Source organism: Pholis gunnellus, assembly GCF_910591455.1.
Source record: "Pholis gunnellus genome assembly, chromosome: 16".
NCBI lineage: Eukaryota > Metazoa > Chordata > Actinopteri > Perciformes > Pholidae > Pholis > Pholis gunnellus.
Window position 1 is genome coordinate 17,266,169 of NC_136543.1, and position 21,148 is coordinate 17,287,316.

Genomic DNA, 21,148 nt, shown 5'->3' on the forward strand with positions numbered 1-21,148 from the left:
CAATTCATATCGTCTCCTCACAGCTACCAGACTCCAGACAGACAGCAGCAGTTTCACCTCGCTGACCATCGACCGATCAGCTAGACGGAAAAAAAACACGACTCAAAAACCGCCTCGGTTCATCTTTCTGTTCCAACTATCCCAACTCTGGTTTGGTTGAAATCAAGCCTTAATTCACCAAGTTAGATTTAAAAAGCTGCCGTTACAAACCTACCAGACTCCATTGACAGGAACATGAAGTGACTTGGTTGTTGGCCTAATTGTAAAACACTCAAATAAAACTCCTCAAAACGGTCTTTGAAGGTCTTTTCACGGTTCCAACAAAACTGAGGTCTGAGAGTTTGAAAGAGAGACTGAATAAATAACAGAAATATATAATAAAAGAAAGAAGTAACCACCGTTTTAAACATTTTCACTGTTTAAAAACCCAGTTGTCATGCTCATCTACTGGCAATAGGAAAGGAGTCTTAGAGACGAGAACTACATTGTCTTTTCTTTCTCTCTTTCATTATTTCTTGTTTCTGAAGATGTCTGACTAGTTTCAAGCACACACATTCACTAGTGTGTGCTTGTGACGTATATTGACAAAATATACCTCAGAGTTCATTTTTATTTCTGTGCTAAAATGTCACATGTGAAAGAAAACGGAGCAGGAATCTGGCTTTAAGGCTGACGTCGATGAAGAAGAGGAGAAAGTCAGGAGGATGCAGAATGTCAAAAACAGACAGAATAAAAAAGAAAAAGAGACGCTTAAAATGTCCTTTTTAAAAAGATTAATGTGACTCGTCTGGGTCATCAGTCACACAAACCAGACCACCGCTCAGCCTGAAGGACAAAATCGGGGCCACGCTCCGTCCATCTGAGATGCGAGTTTAATCACTTAAGGGAGTTGTGGGTGTAAATATAGGAGTTGTTTTTGAGCAGGTTTTCACTTATTGAGCATCTCCTGACAGCCATCCGTTCGCTGGTGACAGAATACTATCAGTGCAGCGGAGAGGTCTTTGCCACCATCACACCCTCGAGATCCAGCTTGACGTTTTTATGGTGACCGTTAATAGTTCAGTTTATTGCCGTGACTTTTTTTCTGCTTTAATTCCCATGCTAGATCTTCAGGTCTACCTCCATTTATTCCAGACAAACCAGTATGTAAAACACATCAGTCCTTGTGTGCAGTGCCAGAGGATTTTTTTTTTAAATTTTCTTTCCAATAAGGAGCCTCGGTTATTAGAGAGCCAGGGTTGAGAAAATGTTGAAGCTTTTATGAAGCAGCTCAAGGCTCAGACACTATCGTGTGATTCATCACGGAATACGAGCAAGTAGTGGCAGACATTGATTTATAGGAAGAAGTCAGAGATTAGTAGTCTAAAAGAAGAAAAACACAGTTGAAGTGGGTAAAGTAACTATATTTATATTCATTTTGTGTGCCTTCTCTAATAGTAGCATTTAAATAAAATCCCCTGGCTGCGGTTTGTAAAGAAAGCGGAGACGTCTCGATTTCTAGGAAGAAAACCTGCCGTCAGTCGACTCTGCTCTTTTATAAGTTTGGTCTAACTTGGTAATTGGGGTAATAATTTATAACTATTGGATGGATTGGTCACCAACCTTTAACTTAAGAAACCCCTTTTCTATCATTGAGCAAACTGACCCCAGACTAATTGACCAATTATGGATATCATATTAAATGTATAACAGAGCAGAATAACAGATAAACGGTGCAATTAAGAACTCAATAACTGGAGGAAAGTTTGGTTAAAAAAAAGAAGCAATTTGGAGATTATTTCTCTTGAATATTTCATCAGAGGCGAGTTTTCCTGTTACTTTTAGGAACTTTGAATAACTCTGACTGTATTGGGTATTTTGTTTTATTTTTAACAATCATACATACTTAATAGGGCTTTTGGGGGCAAATTCTTTTGTTTTATTCTTGCTTTTTAATTCTGGAGCTGCTGATGGAAGTAGCTCTACAGTGAGCCCTCTTATTGTCCCATTGTTTTACCACTGTACAGCACATTGGTCAACTTTTGTTGCTTTTAAAACGAGCTGAAGTACAAGCGAGTGTTTTAATGAGTTGGGCGGCGTTAGAGGATGTGGGAGGGGCAAACTTTGTGTTGCGCAGTTTGCTGCTAGTTTGAGAGCACGGCGGCTAAACTATTACAGTTGACTTAAGTATGTGTATAGAGTCAAGTCAAACTTTGCCCTGGGCAAGTATATATTTCTGACACACGTTGAACTCTGGTTATGCTCTGACGCTAGTTGATGGGAACTGAAGGTGGCGTATGGCGATGAATGTGGCTTCACCTCATTTCACCTCTTAACAGTAAGATCTACAGCAGCTCTTTGTTTCCGCTGAACTTCCCCATGTTTGGCCTCACTTTGTCTCACCACTACTGTTTCTCTGCACACAGCCTCTGTGCTTCCTCTCGTGTGTGTGTGTGTGTGTGTGTGTGTGTGTGTGTGTGTGTGTGTGTGTGAAATTTACTAGACTTTTTCCTCATGATGCATGCAAACCGAAATTGGACTCAATCCCCTGTGTTTAAAAGCTGCAGATCTCCAGATTACAAGTGGACAAAATCTGCTCTGTCCCAAATAATCTGCCCTCAAGGAAAACAAAATGTCAGAGCTGATTGACGGGGAGAAAGGAGACTTTTATTTTATTCTTCCACTCAAACCCTGTTGTCTCTCTTTCTTTCTTATGCAGGTTTCAAGAGATATGAGGAGTTGAGAGCAATGGAGGTGCTGCCCATCCTCAAAGAAAAAGTTGCCTTTTTGTCAGGTAAGACTTTGTGTGTGTGTGTGTGTGTGTGTGTGTGTGTGTGTGTGTTTGTGTGCGTAGTCTCACAAGTCTACCAGCTTGTTTGATCATAATGGACAAGGCTAATGGAACATGAAGTAGGGTGTTTAGTTTGCAGGTATACTGTGTACTTATTCACCCACTGCTTCTTTGTCTAGCTCGCTCTCATCTCTCTCATGATAACAAGCTGTGCTTGGGGGTCAGACCGAGGCCCAGACACTTAACCCTTGACCCTTCTTCACACTCAGACTACACAAAATACACACACACACACACACAGACACACACAGACAGACAGCCATTGTTTAGGCAGCATCAGCAGAACTACAGCACAGTAAGCTACAGCTGTGTCTTTGCCCCCTCTAAGGGAAGCTCAGCCACGTCTGACAGACACACACACACACACACACACTCACACTCACACACTCACACACACACACGCACGCACGCGCTTGAGTCAAGGCAGGGAAAACTCACAGGAGGCCGAGCAGGAGATATGGACTGCCAAGAACATCCAGCAGGATTATTTGTACAAAACATTAGTGTGTGTGTGTGTTATCCCAAGAAAACTCTTGTGTGTGTGCAGCGAAGGTCACAAGCAGAAACACAGTGATGTGGACAATGACTCAGACAAACATACCGAAATTGAGGAGAGTGAGAGAAAGGGCGGCGTTGCCATGGAGATGACTTACTCTCAGCTACCGCATCCCATAGTAGTCGCCAGCGGAGTAATTGGCTTTGAAACGAGGGTGGGAGGGGCCGCGAGTGAAAAGGAGGGTAAATGAGCTAAGCCTATTATCCCAGAATCTGGCTCCTTAATAATTCGGCCATGTTGGCCCTCGCTCCCGTTTGGCCCGTTTGCCACGTGAGCGTTTGATGTTCTCCTCCGAGCAGCCGGGTCAGGCCTGCAGGCGCTCAGTAACCCGACTCAACTCACTCGTTTGCGGGCCGAGCGCAGCCGGCCCGTGTTTACATGTTCCCGCGTGAGTGGAGCGTCTCTCTGTGCTGCTGCGACTGGTCAGGAAATACAATTATCACTGTGCCAGATATTCATAATTCAGTCTCATGACTCCGTACTTTAAAACAGCGAGTGTTGCCAAACTACCAATTAAAATGACAAAATAATATTCAAAAAGGTTGGATTCAGGCCAGGAAGCTGTATACTGTAAATACACAAAACTGTAGATACTGTACACTACATGAAATACAGAATCCATGCATTTAGCCTCTAAGGGTTTGTTTGTATTTATCATTTTTAGCCATGCTAGCGGCATAGCTCTAATGAGTGCAATGTTGCTCCTTCAGTCAACAATTATTAGACAGATTGCCTCGACATTTTGAGCAAATGTTCATTATCTCTAAAGGATGAATCCTACTTACTGAAGTGATCCTCTGGCCTTCCATCATTGGGACAACATTGTGTGCAGGCATTCATGGTCCCCAGAGGATGTGTCCTACGGGCTTCGGAGACCCCTAACTTTCCCTCTAGAGCCACCATGAGGCTGACATTTCTGGTTTAGTGAAACATCTCAACTATTGCAATTTAGTGCACACAGTCATGTCCCCGCCAGGATGAATTGTTGGTGATCCCCTGACTTTCCATCTCGCACCACCACCAGGTCAGAATTGAAATCAATCAATACCGCAAGACTAATGACATCATCCTGTGTCGTTGGATTGGATCATTTGGATGTTATTTTGGGGACTTCAACCGTTAAGGTTTCTCAGTATCTTTCATTAGTTTTGATTATGGTGAGTTAGCTCTACAACGGCATATCACAGGCACAGAATTATGCACGTTGTTTTCCAAAAAAACCCGTTCAGCAGATCAGCGTTGTGAAGCAACAATGCCTATAACACTTACAGTATATGTTCTGTCTTCTACATGTTCTTACTCTAATCTAACTCCTTGTGTTTGTGTGTGTCGCCTCAGGTGGCAGAGACAGACGCGGTGGTCCGGTGTTAACGTTTCCATCACGCAGCAACCACGATAGAATACGAACGGACGACCTGCGGAGACTGATCGCCTACCTAGCCGGCATCCCCAGGTTACACATTCATTACATTTGTTCTGTGGTGTGTGAGTACAGTATCTGTGTGTGTGTGTGTGTGTGTGTGTGTGTGTGTGTTAAGAGATTGAGAAGCAACACCCGGAGCAAGTGGAAGAGGCTCTGTAAGCAAACACGTGAGAGAGGCGAGATGAGCATGTGAGGGAGGATCGGAGAGAGAAATAATTCAAGACCAGTTCGCTTCTCCGCTGCCAAAAAACAATCAGTTCTAGAGAGATGCTGAGAGGGAAAGCCTGAGATAAGAGGGGGATGTATAACAGAAAACAAATGATGGAAGGAAGGAGCGATCATCAGAGAGAGAGAGAGAGCGAGAGGGTGGGGAGAAGGGATTAAAAAAAACTAACAGACGGAGAGCGCATGTGTGAGGAGGTGTGTGCGAGCGAGCGAGTGCGTGTGTGTGAAAGCAAAACAAAGTGTCGCAGTAGCTGAGGCAGTGCAGCAGCAGCAGCAGCAGTAGTTTCTGTGGACGAGTAGCTCCTCTCCTCGCAGGTAAAACGTCTCTCCTCTCCAGCTCTCTGTTTACTTCTTTCATCTGCACCTCCTCTCCTCCCTCCATCCGTCTCACTCCATCCTCTCTCCGTCTGCTCTCCTCTCAATTTAAGTCACCACGGTATCTCTGTGTGGTTCACAAGGCAACTAAATTCACTGTAAATATGTTTTTTATTTTATTTTTTATGTCCTTTATGCATTTGTAACCACACCATCGTCAAGCCATGTTTTGCATATTTTTGTATGTTTTTTTTTTTTTTCGGTGACTAAAGGTGTTCTATTTTGGGAAAGGCAACATCTGCACACTAGCTGTCTCCTGACAGGCTGTTACAGAGGGAAAGGGAGAGGTTTGCAAAAGGACGGAGTGTATGAAGAAGATTGTTCTGGAAGTCTAAAGAAACGAAGGAAGGGCTGTTGTGTAAATGACCAAAAGGTCCAGGTTTGATAAATACAATAAGTGGTAGTAATACGATGCATATTGCAGAAAAGCTACAAAATAGTAAAAGTTATTTTTTGTAAGATTCCAGGTGTGTCGATGTAGTTCGTCTCTGCGTTTGTGTGTGTGTGTGTGTGTGTGTGTGTGTGTGTGTGTGTGTGTGTGTGTGTGTGTGTGTGTGTGTGTGTGTGTGTGTGTGTGTGTGTGTGTGTGTGTGTGTGTGTGTGTGTGTGTGTGTGTGAGGTTATGTGGTAATAATGTCGGCCAGAACAGGGCGCCACGGGGAGATGAGGTTGCTGATGCACAAATGTGCTGATTTGTATTTTTATATTTCTGCACACATTTGTGACTCATTCGTCGCAGGTTTCTGTGTGCGTGTGCGTGCGTGGGGTTGTGTGGGTGTGTGGGATGTGCGTTTGCTGCGTAGGCTTCTCACAGTATAGAACATGCGTCATCTCACTGTTTGTTTTTATTCTCATTTCTTTTCACTTTTTTTTTCCTCTTCCCCTTTTTCTCTCCATCCCTCTCTCATCCTTTCCCACGCCTGTCATCTGTCCCCCCCCCCTCTCTCTCTCTCTCTCTCTCTCCCTCCCTCCCTCTCTCTGGATTATACTCCCTCCAATCTCACGCTGCCCCTCCCTCTCTCCCTCCCTTCTCTTTAATTCCTCCCACTCTCGCCGACCTCCGTCCATCCCAGCGAGGCGGTGTGTAAACATGGCTTTACGGTCATCGTTGATATGCGCGGCTCCAAGTGGGACAGCATCAAGCCTCTGCTGAAGATCCTGCAGGAGTCGTTCCCGTCCTGCATCCACGTCGCCCTCATCATCAAACCGGACAACTTCTGGCAGAAGCAGAGGACCAACTTCGGCAGCTCCAAGTTCGAGTTTGAGGTAGGATGAGGGAAACCTTCAGATTCTTAACAATAACAGAATATTTTACTGTCATCGCTGCTCTCTGGCTGCTCAATATATCGAGAATAGATATCGTCTCAGATTTTGGATATCATAATATGGAATAAATGTTGTCTTCTCCTGGTTTCAATGGCTGCTTTACAGTAAAGCGATGTAATTTTCTGAACTTACCAGACTGTTTTAGTTGTTCTGTTATTTGCCTTTGCCCACGTTGTCATCATGTCCACATTGTGTAAATGTCTTGTACTGATGAACACTAATGGTCGCAATATCTATATTACGGTATTCAATCAAAAAGATATATTTATTTTCGTATCGGAGTTTAAACCGGAGGAGAATGAACTGCAGTTATGATGTGAGGCTCGTCAAAGCTCACGCATGACTACGATACTTTTATTATGTAATTATCTGCTGCTCCGGTGAGGATGGACTTGGCAATAGCACATTTTCAGCATGCTGTAATGACTTTTGGAAGCACCCAGATATAGCGAAATCAAGTGCTGCAATTCTATATTTGCCCCCCCGAAAAATCCTCCCTTAATATGCTGTCAGCCTGAGTTGTCATAACGACCGCTGTAGCCAGCTGAGCTGCTCATTGTCGGCACATTTCATTCTGTTCATCACCAGCCAGCTGTCTACCAGAGACGGGATTTCATCACAATCGACCCCGAAAACGGCACACAGCAGCGGATCACGAGTGTTTGTGATGCTGCGTACACACTTTTTTTTTTTTTTCACAGCTAATTTAACGATAGCTTCACAAGAACAGGCTTATTTTTATGCTCTGACCTTTTTCATAGTTGAACCGGCACCAAGATCTGCGTGTGCTCTTACAAACACTGGTACAGCACTGGACGTGCCGCCGCATGAGCAAGTTGTGAAGATGCCTAAAAGCCTGATTTGAAGCCCGTTTTAGTAAATGCCCACTAATGAGGACCAGACAATTTCTCGCCCTTCTGTTTGATCCGTCGTTAAAGACGCTCGCTCAGTATGCTAATGATTAGCTTCTCTTTCAAAGCAGTGAGACATGGGTTGATAGAAAATAGAGCTACATGCAGTAACGGAGGTGGAGCCCTGTTTGTTTGTACACTATGTGCTCGTTGGGTTTCTGTTTCGTTGCCTTTAGCCTGAGTGGATGCACTTGTGTGGAAATATCTCTTGATTTTTCACATGCCCACACACACACACACACACACTCAGGTCCTCTGTTGTCCGGTGACACCAAATTGATTGTGCGAGAGGAATTACAGCCAAAGGGCAGGTTAGTTATTCTCATGCTGCCTTGCGTTGCCACACAGGCATTGATTGGACACACATGCATTTGTATTTGTGTGATCTATCACAACCGGACCGCATACTCTACGTTTTGTTTTTGAAGATTTCTAAAGGTTGTACGCAGAGAAAGTTTACGCCCTGCGTTTTTTTTAAGCCCGTTTTTAAATGCAGGACTGTTGCTAGGACTACAGTTGCAGTGAATGTGTGCAAAATTAAAACGGCTCTGCCGCTTCCAGCATTCACGCCACCAATCATCTCCGAGCACGTAACATCGCTGAGTGTTACTGTAGCACGTGTGTGTGTGTGTTGAGGATTTTCTCCTGGATTGTTCAAATGAAACCCGGAGGTCGGACATTTTTCCCCCTTTCCTGTTGTTGAGTTGAGACGGGAAGAAAGGACGCGTCAAGCCGAAGCGCAGAGAGCCGTCTGCAAGCTCGATTTTGATTGTTGATAAACTGCTCCATGGGTCTGTGGGAGAAAAGGGGAACCCGATAGCCCTGACTGATTCTCCCTCTCACCATTCAACAGAGTACAAATCAATTAACTTGAACAATAGGGGGACATAGCCATATCAGGATTTTTGCCCTGTCAAGAGTCGCTCTGCTTTTTCACCCAAGGACAACAAGTGTGTCTCTGCATTGTTTGGCTCACACAAAGCTTATCTAGCTGTCGTTCTGTCTCCATCCATCCTTGGCCATGTGTGTGGGGGTGTTGTGCGGAGGTGGCTTCGCAGAAACACAGAGGCACAGCAACCAAACGGGGAGACATTTCCTTACTGTATCTCTGAAACTGATATTGTAATATGCAGTTGTTGTGCTGATTTTTATTTCACGTCACTCTAAAATGAGGGACGACCTGAGGCGAAGAAACGAGTGTGCCGAGGGGTTTTTGAGTGTCGCACTCTGAGTTTTAGAAGTCGCAAAAGACAACATGTCATGTGTGCAAAAAGCCTTTCTGGTCTGCAATAGATGTGGATGCTGTTAAATGCAGGTTTTTGGGAGGCTCAATTTTATCATGTTTTATGGCATCTTAAAGCTGCAGTGTGCTGAATGGCAGCATAAAGAGGATAACATTGGTTTAAGTCATGCCATTGATGTATTAAGTTATTCATTACATGGCTTTCTCTAAAAATCACACCTGCAGCTCTGCTGTCAGTAACAAACACTGTGTTGCTAACTTTTGGGAACTAGGAGCTGGTCATGTCTTCTCTAATATCCTTTCCCACCAACTTTAGCAAGTATATGCAGTTTTTTATATATATAAAAGCCAGATGTTATCGGGTTTTAGTGGGTTTTTTCTCCAATGGGAAAAGGGACTTGAATGAAAAGATTTAGGCATTAAAGAAATGCATTTAGAAGAGCGGAGAGATTAGAAGCATTTTCCACTCAATTGACTGAAATTAACCTAAATCTACCTAAACCCTTTTCAATCTCTCGCTCTCGCTCTCTGTCTCACCTTCGTTTTCCTCCACCTTTGCTCTCCAGACCACCATGGTGTCACTAGAGGGCCTGACGAAGGTCGTCGACCCGTCCCAACTGACGGCGGACTTCGACGGCAGCCTGGACTACAACCATGAAGAGTGGATAGAGGTGAGCTCGGCCCACACATCCCGTCTGTCTGATCCAAAAAATCTATCTTGAAATCTCTAAAACAATGGCTTTCAAATCCAGTAGTGCTGTTCTGATAATCAGAGTTCTTTTCTTTCATATTCATAAACGTACTTTCCCTCACTCAGATGTTTTGCTCTGTTTTTTTGTTTTTTTTATAAAGGTGCGTGTGGCGTTTGAGGAGTTCTCCGGTCACGCCACCCAGATGTTGTCTCGATTAGAGGAGATGCAAGAAACCGTGTCAAGGAAAGACTTTCCCCAAGATCTGGAAGGAGCCCGGCGGATGATAGAAGAACACGCCGCGCTGAAGAAGAAAGTCATAAAAGCCCCGATAGAGGAGCTGGACACTGAGGGACAGAGGTACGCTTGATTTATGACTGAACAGCAGGGCAAAAGCTGGAAAGCATCACCTTCCAAATGTTTTCCTCATATTAGATGTTATTGTGTCTCCTCCCTCACTATGATGGCAGACTTTTCGAGTGTAGTTGCTCAGAGCTGCTATAAACACTGAATACACTTCCTATCATGCTTGAATCTAAATACAACATCAGCATTTATTTTTCTATTGTGTTTTTATTTGAGTTTTATTTGATCTGTGCTCGTCAAATGTTTCTTACATAACATCAAGCGTGAGTGATGCAGCCTTAACATTATATATATCGCGTATTAAATCCCATCTCCAGATTGCTCCAGAGAATCCAGAGCAGCGAGTCGTTCTCCAACCGTAACGGCAGCAGCGGTGGCAGCGGCGGCAGCAGCAGCAGTAGCAGCGGCGGGATGTGCAACGCTGACACCCAGGGCCTGGTGCCACGGGTCACCCAGCTGCTGGACAAACTGCACTCCACCCGGCAGCACCTCCACCAGGCCTGGCACGTCCGAAAGCTCCAGCTGGATCAGTGCTTCCAGCTCCGCCTGTTCGAACAGGACGCAGAGAAGGTCGGTGGATGCTGGGAGTCCGGGGGGGTGTCACTCAGCATGGGCAGTGATGTAGCGGTAATCTATAACCATCACTGTAGGGCAGACAACTGCCAACATAATCAAAATCTTAATTACACCCACAGAGAGGCATTGATTCATGACGCTTGTGTGTGTGCAGAGCTCATGAATCCATGTCCTTAAACAGTGGCTTAAACTTTATCCCACAAATACAACGGGAGTAAAAAACGGGGCTTTGCACCCTGCACCAAATCTCAGGATGAGAGACTGGAGGGTGGAGGTGAGCTTCTGCAGGTACAAAGCCACCTGCTCTGGCTGCCACCCAGACCGCTCCGGTGATGACAGCTGCCGCACGAAATGGAAAGAGACAGGAGGAGAAATTCATGTTTGAGTGAGTAGAATAAGATAGCAGGTTGCAGCAACAGAGAGAGAGCGAGCTGCAGTCTTGGATACGCTGCAGTCGTAGGAGCTTGTTGCTAGGACACCATAGGCCACAAGTTTGTTCTCTCGGAGAGCCTGAGAGGATGCTCCTAATAGAGGCAGTCCATTGCTCTGTGTTCTGGCCTGGAAAGATGACAACTATCCGCACACTGCAGCAGAACACAAACACACTCAGGTCTACCCACACGGCTAAGTGCCAGCTGTTTGTTTTGAACCTGCTTTTGCAACGATCTGTCAAAAGTTAATGTTGAACCCCGTACCTGGTGGGTGTGTGCGTGTGTGTGTTTTCATTTGGCTGACATTTCTTGTGTGTCTGTTCTGTCATTCCCCGTGCTTCAGATGTTTGACTGGATCATGCACAACAAGGGTTTGTTCCTGGCAGGCTACACAGAGATTGGCAACAACCACCCCCACGCCATAGAGCTGCAAACCCAGCACAACCACTTCGCTATGAACTGCATGGTAAGACACACACACACACACACACACACACACACACACACACACACACTTATTCGCAGCAGGAGGTAATGCTTTTCCGCCCACTTGGACTATCAAGTCCGTGCCCTGCGCTCCATAATCATATATTTATTGAACTCGGCCGCTCGTACTGTGATTGACTGGAGCAGCCTGTACTTGTGTGCTCTCACACGTCTTCTGCGAGTCAGCAGCAGAAGCAGCAGCAGCACAACCAGGTATTAAGTAATTCTATTCTTTATCCACAGTCGGCCTTACGCAACCGTTATGAAACCACTGAGAGGAGGAATCAATCTAGCCGCTAGAGTTACTGTCCATGTGTGAGAAATTTGCAGCGCTTAAAGTGCTCTTTTTCCTCACATTAGGCGCTTACTTAATCCACAGCCCTCTGTTTAACCAGCTCTTTCCCCTCTCTCCCTGTCCGGCTGTGCAGAACGTGTACGTGAATATCAACCGCATCATGTCAGTGGGCAACCGGCTGCTGGAGTCGGGTCACTACGCCTCGCAGCAGATCAAGCAGATCTCGAGCCAGCTGGAGCAAGAGTGGAAGGCATTCGCCGCGGCACTGGATGAACGCAGCACGCTGTTGGAGATGTCAGCCAGCTTCCACCAGAAATGTGACCAGGCGAGTTGCAAACGACACTTAGAAATGACACATGTAGAGCTGCAACTAAAGTTTATTGTAATATAGTTATAGTTAATTAATTGATTAATCTACAAGATGTCCCTGAGCCCAAGGTGGTATTTTCAAATTGCTTGTTTTGTATGAATAACCTTTTCCAGACTGAAATATATTCAATCTCTTCTCACACATTTGAACGGCTCAAAACCAGTTTTTTTTCCCTTTTTTGAAAAAATGATGTTTTGTCTCCAAGTTTGCAAGAATGTAGAACATTTTTCCAGTTTCCAGCCCTGGACCAGACAGAGCAGTGTTTACGTTGACAGCAGGACTTTAGGAAGTAGCTGCGCTCATTTAAAGAGTAGCCCTAAGCTCAGCTAAGTGGCTGTAGCTTCACATTTGTGGTGTTGATCTTCTCGTCTAAGAACGCAGATAAACATAATTCCCCAGATGCTTGAACTATTCCATCAAGTCAGGTATCGTGGGAGCTGAATTCAGTAAAACTCACATCAATGCACTTTTGGAACCAGGTGAGGTTGTTGACCTTCAGTATCTCAATGGATGCTCATGGACACCTATGCACACACCTTCTGGGATGTAAAGATTCTCATTCGGCCTCATTAAATCTATAAAGCACAACATATGCATCACATTAACATATATTTACATACACAAATGCCGAATGTAAGTGCAGCATTTGTTTTGGGCTGTTATTTCTGTCTGCGCTCATTATTTCGAGCCACTATGGAATGATTCACGGCCTGAAAAAGCACACGAGCAGAATCCCAACCAGGGAGCATGGGTGGTACGACTTTTCCGACCTGGAATATCGCCGTCATCAGACCAGCCTTTCATGCTCGTGAGCTGAAATAGAAACTGCTTCTTTTTTTTCCCAGAGGTTTCACCTCAACCTTTTTCGCCTCCGCACATACCAAGAGGCTCATTTTAAATCTTTGATCTACTTATGTAGCTTTTTCTAATTATCATGGGAGAGACGTTTAATAGGGAATAATTAGATCCCTTCGACGTGCGATATTTTTTTGAGGCCAGCCTCGTTGATTGTTTTGTTTTCCTCCCCATCTCACTGGGGAGTACTGAAACTTCTGGGATCAACACACTCAGCCGTGTATAATTCTTCTGAAAAGAAAGCTTTAATAGAGCTCATACATAAGGACATTTGTGCATCCTTAGGCTCTGTAATAGTCTGGTATGTCTGACTTACACGTGACTCAAGTGAGGAGCACAAGCATGTAAACGCCTCCTCTGTTTCATGCCACGTCTCATGTGACATGCTTTACGTCTGAGTGTGAGTTTGTGTAAGTGTGCGTTTCTTCCCCCCCCGCAGTACATGGGTAACGTGGACTCGTGGTGTAAGGTGTGCGGCGAGGTCGATTTGCCCTCCGAGCTGCAGGACCTTGAAGACGCCATCCACCACCACCAAGGCCTGTATGAACACATCACTGCTGCCTACTCCGAGGTAACGGCACGCTTTAGCTAAGAACATCTAAAGGAAATGTACTTTCCCGTGGGCTGTATAATTGGCAGATATATCCTTGTTATTTAAGTTTCAGTGAAGAGTCACAATTAGATTTATTGTGTTATTAGAACATAAGTCACAATAACAATACAATAACCGTCGTAGGTTTTTATCTGTTGTGCAATTTAAACTTTTAAATTAAGTTCACTCTCACAAACTCTGGAAAATGCAGCTCTCATATTGTCTTGGGTAGAATTTAATTTTGTAGAATGAAGTCAAAGCTATTATTTTTATATATATATATATATATATATATATTATGGCTTTCCAGCTAAAGTCTGCACAGTACTACACTGTACTTCAAATTTAATTTAGAATAAATTGTACTCTTGATATTTCTTTTAGTGAACAACTTTTTATGAGTTCATGTTGAAAGAAAAGTACGTGTTTATATAAACACAGATCTAGTTTGAGTCTTTTGATTCATGGTATATTGTGAATGTACATAACATTATCTAGCATGCAGATAATATAGAAACATTCATATGTATATACGGTATACCTTGACATGTATGCACAGATACAGACGTACACCTACACATACGTACACAAAACCTAACGCAAGCGCGCACACACACACTAATGAATGTCAACAATTGGTAGTTTTATAATGGTTTCCGACCCCCTCATTTGCCTCCCTGGTGAGTGATCACACTGACAAATATGAAAGGAACTGCAACTGTACAGTGTGAGAAAAATAGTTTTTCACTGTTTCTCACTAATTCGTCCTTTGTGGCTCTTTCATTTATCATTTCCCCTTTTGAGGTTCTAATTGTAACATCAGAAGAGTGTGTTTTCTCCGGCAATTATCCACACAGCGTGCTGGCTGTTGGTATTCAGATGATGTTTATATTTCTAGGTCAAGTCACATACAAATGATATTTACACCAGAATACTTTTGGACTTGTATTTTCATTTTTAATGATTTTCTCTTTCTTTAATTGTTGTGCATCGTAGTTGTGGGTAAAAAACTTCATTTTCTACCTCCTGCTCAGGTGAGCCAAGATGGCAAAGCCCTGTTGGACAAGCTGCAGCGGCCGTTGACCCCGGGCAGTGCTGATTCACTGACGGCATCAGCAAACTACTCCAAGGCTGTGCACCACGTCCTGGACATCATCCATGAGGTGCTGCATCACCAGAGACAGCTGGAAAACATCTGGCAACACCGCAAAGTGCGGCTGCACCAACGTCTGCAGCTCTGTGTCTTTCAACAGGACGTCCAACAGGTCAACACACGCAGACACACCTACACATATATATGTTTGTGTTTATATATGCGTGCACACAAATGTTCAAACGTGGTACTTCCAGGACCAAACTTAGTTTTTTTCAGTATAAGATTGAGAGGGTTAGACTGTAATTTGAAAATAGCAGGGTAGCCTACTGGTTAGAAGCATTCTAACTCTTAATAGAGGGTTTGATCCCAGCAGCAGCCATGTTTCCCATCATAATGTCCTTGAAAAAGTCGCTGGAACGTCGTGTCTTCACTCATCGTGTGGTTCAGTGGAAAGGAAAGATAAATAAATGTGTTCTCTGCAGAATGAAGGCTTGAAAAGGAGTGCAGCCAGCCTGCCATAATCAAGTCCCAATATGATAATACAGTAGCATGCCGTCCCAAAAAAATATCACGGGGCATTCCTGAGTGTGTTGACATGGCAACTGTTGCTATGGCAACTGAATTGGGTCATGTGTCCATGCAGATGCAGCGTTCATCCATTAACCCTGTGAAGGACGGAGTGCAGGGAGAGGAGTGTGAAAAGGAGAGGCTCGGTGCAGAGCCTCGTACGACGCTGATCTTTGTTTCTGTCGTCGCGCTTCTTCTTACACACTCGTTTGATTACGATGCACACTCGCGTGTCTTACTCTACCACCTTAGAGCGCCCCCTGGTGGCTGCCTATTTCCGAGTTGCCCGTTTCACTTCATGGTCGTGTGGTCTCTCTGCACAGGTGCTGGACTGGATCGAAAACCACGGCGAGGCCTTCCTCAGCAAACACACAGGTGTGGGGAAGTCCCTCCACCGAGCCCGAGCGCTACAGAAACGGCACGAGGACTTTGAGGAAGTGGCACAGGTATCCCGGCTCTGTTTCTGTAACTCTCTCCCTCCACCAGGTTTAAGACAATATCACTGAGGCGACGGATGTGTTCCCTAATGGTAAAATAGCACATAGTCCCCAGTTACACAGCTACTAGAAAGTAAACTTTAACATCTGCTATGAAATTGTGTTTTCCTCATTTTATTTGTTCCTTTAAGTGTTGTGTTGTGTTTTTAGTCTTTATAAACTTTTGAAAGAATACATTATACGTTCTTTGTCTATAAATGAAAAGTTTAATTAATTAGCAATAAGACACTCCCTTGCTGAATTCAATACACCCCGGGGGTTTGGCATTGATATGAGTCGTTGGAGATGTTGCCTAAATTAATTAGCTAAAGCTCATTGGCTAGCTAAAGCTTGCTCATGTCAGCAAACTTAACATAGATATTTCTGAATAACAGACAATATTGAATGACTCTTATTCATTTATGCTACTTTACAGTAGGTTTTAACGTAAAGCTTTACCCCAAAATATCACATCTGGCTGCAGCAGTCTGGCTTTAACACTTTTAACGCAGCTGTTCCCACTAAACTTCCTGTAAATGCCCATCAGTCCACCCCGCATTATATGATGTATTAGTTATTATTCCTAACACATTTTAGGGGGTGTGATTAACATAAAAAGGTGGTTGAATTTTCTTACCGATAAGACATTTTAGGCACATAAGTAAAGGATCTCCCTCCACCACTGAATGAAACTGACACGATTGTGTAGAATACTTCCCCAGAATGGCAGCTCTGATCAGCTTTAACTGATAACCCACCTCAATGTGGCCATTTGTTTCTGTAGCGTCTTTGTTCTTCCTCTTTACACCACCTTCAGCACCCTCTGTCTCCATTTCCTCTCACTAGTTATCTCTGTGTACCTCTACTATCACACTGACTCCATCAGTGAAAAGGTCTCCTACACATCCTGTGTCCTCTCTCTGCTCGTCTTCAAAATATGCTTTACTTGTATTATATCGTCGCCTCGGGTTAATCCACCTCTCCCTCTCTTTCTATCGGTGTAGAATACGTACACCAATGCAGACAAGCTGCTGGAAGCGGCCGAGCAGCTGGCCCAGACGGGAGAGTGCGACCCAGAGGAGATCTACCAGGCCGCCCACCAGCTCGAGGACAGAATCCAAGACTTTGTTCGTCGCGTGGAGCAGCGCAAAGTCCTGCTGGACATGTCTGTCGCCTTCCACACGCACGTCAAAGAGGTAGGCAGGGAGGATGACGTAATGCTGAAGTGGATGGTGGGCTGTGTGTTTGTGTGGATGAGAGCTTTCACAGTGCTCTTTGAGCAAGAGGGAAGTAATTATCAGATCAAATGGAATATGTGTGTGTTGTTTTGCTTTTGTACAGTTAGTCACATAGAGGTGGACATTTCGCAGGCCTCACCTCGTAAACAAAGATAGTTAGGATAGAAATAGTGTCGAGGTGAATGTTGAGATTAGGAGCTGTCCTCTCTCTGAGTGTCGTTAAACAGCTTTCGTAATTGCAAAAGTGACGGCAAATTTGTGTTGCCGATTGTTTGCATGTTAGGGTGTGATCACAGTGAGTGTGTTCTGTGACCAGAGTGAGGATTGTAAGAGGTGCAGACCAGTGTGAGCTTCAGTGCAAGTCCATCAAACAAATGTGTGTTTTCATAAGTCAGCCTCAAGCGTAGGATAAGAACACTCTTGTGTTTGTAAAACAATATGCAATCACACCAATGCATGTCCTCCTGTAGCTGTGGACGTGGCTGGAGGAGCTCCAGAAGGAGCTGCTGGACGACGTCTACGCCGAGTCGGTGGAGGCCGTCCAGGATCTGATCAAACGCTTCGGCCAGCAGCAGCAGACCACGCTGCAGGTCACCGTCAACGTCATCAAGGAGGGAGAGGATCTCATCCAGCAGCTCAGGTAGAGATCAATGCGCCGGACTAGAAATGAAATGTGTCGTATAGAAGTCTATCGAGATATGATTCGGTGCCACGTCGTGCTTATTTTACATTTTTTATGAAGCTGCTAAGATATCTCTTCAGCCATATGGTTCTGTATGTCTTCTTTACTGTTGTAACAGAGGACACATGCGTTCTTCTTCTCTGTACAATAACAGACTGTATTTTAAATCTAGAAGAGTAACTTCATATAAGCCTACAAATTAGTAGATATGAACAACAAAACTAACAACGGTACTCTCCTTCTGACAGTGATCTGAAATCAGCCTAACCTGAATCCAAAGGCGGACCGACGCTATCTGTAAAACTAGTATCGGTTGAACTAGAGAGTAAAACTGATAAACCAATTCTTTAAACCACTAACATATTAAGAGAGAGAAGCAAGCAACAACATAACAGTGCACATGCTGCAGTGTGCCCACAAAGGATGCGGTAACCCTCTGGGCCAAGTAGGCCACGTTCACCCTGCAGGCAAGACAGATTTGTATCTCAAATAAATTCTTTAACAGACTGGCACGCTGTTATTTGCAAGTGATCGGATCGGATTTGTGTGTCCCCAACATGGTGCCATTGCGTAGCTACGCGATGCAGCTTTCCAACGAGGAAGCGTTCGCCCTCGAAACAAAAACACCGTGTCGAGTCGCGGTGCAGAACACCTCCATCGCACCAGACAGGAGGTGGCTGGGTATACATTGCAATGTTAGGAGGAAGCAGCATGAAGTGAAAGAGCCAGCAGACTATTTATTTTGGTGTCTGTCTCCTCTGCTGTGCTACGTAGCGCTCTAATAGTAGCGGCATGGATTCTGCTCGGCACTTCCACAGTTTTAAATCCAGTTTGAGCAGCCAGAGCGCCCGGATGCAGACGCATCTGTAGAAATCCTCACTTTTTTCGCCGTCCAGACTTAGTAAGAGAAACCGAGATACACTCTGGATATGCCTCCAAAAAACCTGATTTGGGCTGGCAGTCAAGAAGATCTATAAAGGACGATACAAATGTAAAAAATAAACAGCTCAAAACTGTTTTTAGGTCCACTTACATAATGGTCTCCTCTTCTCTTTTGCTCCACAGAGCTTTGGCAGCGTGATTAAGACATTTGGAATTGAAATGTGTGTGAAGGGAATATATGAATTATATGCAACAAATAGTCAGTGTCATTTTAAAAAGACAGCGTTGAGATGCATGAAAACCCAAAAAAGAAAAGCTGAGACGATTGTAGGAGGTGTTTGAGAGGTGGATGCAGTTGACCCTCCTTCTCCAACTCTATTTTTACACAGATACCAGTCCCTCTTCTTCCTCCCTCTTCATCCACCCCCCCTTTTCTCTCTCTCTCTCTCTCTCTCTCGCCACCCCTTTCTCCCTGATGTGTTGGCTCCACAGGGAATTCTTACATAAGTCTGCTTTTATAAGCGTGTGTCTAATTGTGTGGCAGTCTCCCCGGGAGGCAACTGTATCTCAATACACCTTTTGCTTGTGTGTAGGAGTGTATGTGTGTGTGTGTGCGTGTGTGTGTGTGTGTTGTGTGACTCTGTGCTGTTTGTGCGCACACGTGCGTTCATGGATTTGCATTTGAGTGTTGGAGTGTATCTTTCACGCTGGATAATCAACCTGAAGCCAATCAGCATCCGTCTGCCCTCCGCTGTCTTTGCTGACTCACATTTGTCCTCTCGTTAACTCACTGGTGTCTGTGTGTTCATGCATCACACATGTGTGCATCTGTCAGATTGATGATTCACAATCTGTATGACCCGTTTTTTCACTTTCCCACTCAATGTGCGGTCCACATTGTGCTCACCGGTGTTAAACTGTCGTTGTATATCAGACGCTCTCAGCGCATTACTGATCCATGTAACGCAGGTTATCTGAGTACATCCTTTGAGTGTGGAATTATTCTGGTGCAGCAAAAAGACAACATGTAATATCAGGAAAAGAAAATACTGGATCGAGGCATTGATGTCAATTAGACCCCAACTGTGACATGATCAACATGCAATTTTAAATAAATAGTTAAAAAAAAATGAACAACTTTACAAAAACTTTCTCTATTTTTGATGACAAAAAAGAGGAGAAAACATATTTTAGACTTTTAAGACTGATGGGACTAAAATGCCCAGAATTGTAGTCAACCAAAACTTGAACAAATTTGATTAATTAATCTTCATCAATAATACTTGATGCATTCTTTTCTATACTCTGTTCACTTCTACCTTTTTTATGCATTTGGTGTTATTTCCCTGTTTAAAACATTCAAGACAGCAGGATGTTAAACAAAGTGTGGGACTGGAGTCTAGTGCTGTTTTGTTATTAGATACAAAATTAAAAGGGGAGCAAAGAAATCGAGACATAAAAAGTCAGTCCACAAAATTCGGTCTTGAAAAATGAAATTTCAAAGATAAAATTGTGTTTTCAGGCAGAACTTTTCACAATTTAAATAATCGTTTTACTTTTCAACTTTTCCGCTGCTTTGCCGTATTACAGCTGAATAAGCTGCTGCAGGCCGTGCTCTGCAGCAGTTTCTAGAGCAGCTAAGTTTGCTTGGCGTTGAGCCCAACTGTGTCTTTGTAGCTGTTTTTTAAAGTGTACAGCGCTGCTTCTCATAGCTTATTGCTAAATTGTGTGTGTCTGTTCCAGGGACTCGGCCATCTCCAGCAACAAGACGCCCCACAACAGCTCCATCAACCACATTGAGAGCGTCCTGCAGCAGCTGGACGAGGCCCAGGCCCAGATGGAGGAGCTCTTTCAGGAGAGGAAGATCAAACTGGAGCTCTTCCTGCAGCTCCGCATCTTCGAGAGGGACGCCATTGACGTGAGTCTGCTTGGGAGGAGAGGGGGCATGACTGTTTCTGCTGTTTGTAAAGTAAAACAGACATTTTAAGAATACCATTAAATAGAATACCATAACATTTCTTTGTGCTACATCTCAGTCAATAGCCTTTGAGCGTTGTAAAAACACTGTCGTGGTGTTTGTGGCCTCTGAAAAGTGGAATCTTGTTGATCTTCCTCAGATCATCTCTGACCTGGAGTCGTGGAACGAGGAGCTGACGGGTCAGATGACTGAGTTTGACACAGAGGACCTGACGCTGGCCGAGCAGAGGCTGCAGCACCACGCCGACAAAGCCCTGACCATGAACAACCTCACCTTCGATGTCATCCACCAGGGCCAGGAGCTGCTGCAGTACGTCAACGAAGTCCAGGCCTCTGGTGAGAACACCACCCAGACTGTACTGCATATACAGCACCATGGCATCTTTGAACCAAAAACATTGCAGTCTGTTAATAGTATTTAGTAGTAGTATAGAATTTATTTTCTTAGAATTGTTTTCAGGCATTAAAGGGTCTTAAAAAGTCTCCTGAAATCTGCAAACACGCTGCTTTTCTGAATCTGTCCTCCTGTGAAGCGGCCATTATAAGCTATTAAATCTCAAATGCTGTAAAGCAGAAGTGAAGAGATGTTTGACTGTCACCCGGTTGCCACATCAGACATCAGTCATCCATGCAGCTGAGGGTGAAAGTAGGATAGAGCTCCTGTTCACTGTTGCTGCACAG

The 21,148-nt window shown here is 44.3% G+C and overlaps 1 protein-coding gene across 2 annotated transcripts in view; it reads left to right on the forward strand.

The window, feature by feature from the left end:
• The window catches only part of LOC306708349 (triple functional domain protein), a 68,914-nt gene that overhangs the window by 25,140 nt on the left and 22,626 nt on the right, over positions 1 to 21,148 (forward strand). For both annotated transcript variants that reach the window (XM_079176170.1, XM_079176171.1), the window contains exons 3-17: positions 2,699 to 2,773; positions 4,725 to 4,839; positions 6,483 to 6,675; positions 9,456 to 9,560; positions 9,742 to 9,938; positions 10,262 to 10,514; positions 11,295 to 11,417; positions 11,866 to 12,057; positions 13,397 to 13,528; positions 14,584 to 14,814; positions 15,536 to 15,658; positions 16,693 to 16,884; positions 17,397 to 17,566; positions 20,234 to 20,408; positions 20,608 to 20,803. In XM_079176170.1, the coding sequence (XP_079032296.1) occupies positions 2,699 to 2,773; positions 4,725 to 4,839; positions 6,483 to 6,675; positions 9,456 to 9,560; positions 9,742 to 9,938; positions 10,262 to 10,514; positions 11,295 to 11,417; positions 11,866 to 12,057; positions 13,397 to 13,528; positions 14,584 to 14,814; positions 15,536 to 15,658; positions 16,693 to 16,884; positions 17,397 to 17,566; positions 20,234 to 20,408; positions 20,608 to 20,803 (2,472 nt within the window). The remainder of the gene's footprint in view (positions 1 to 2,698; positions 2,774 to 4,724; positions 4,840 to 6,482; positions 6,676 to 9,455; positions 9,561 to 9,741; positions 9,939 to 10,261; positions 10,515 to 11,294; positions 11,418 to 11,865; positions 12,058 to 13,396; positions 13,529 to 14,583; positions 14,815 to 15,535; positions 15,659 to 16,692; positions 16,885 to 17,396; positions 17,567 to 20,233; positions 20,409 to 20,607; positions 20,804 to 21,148) is intronic.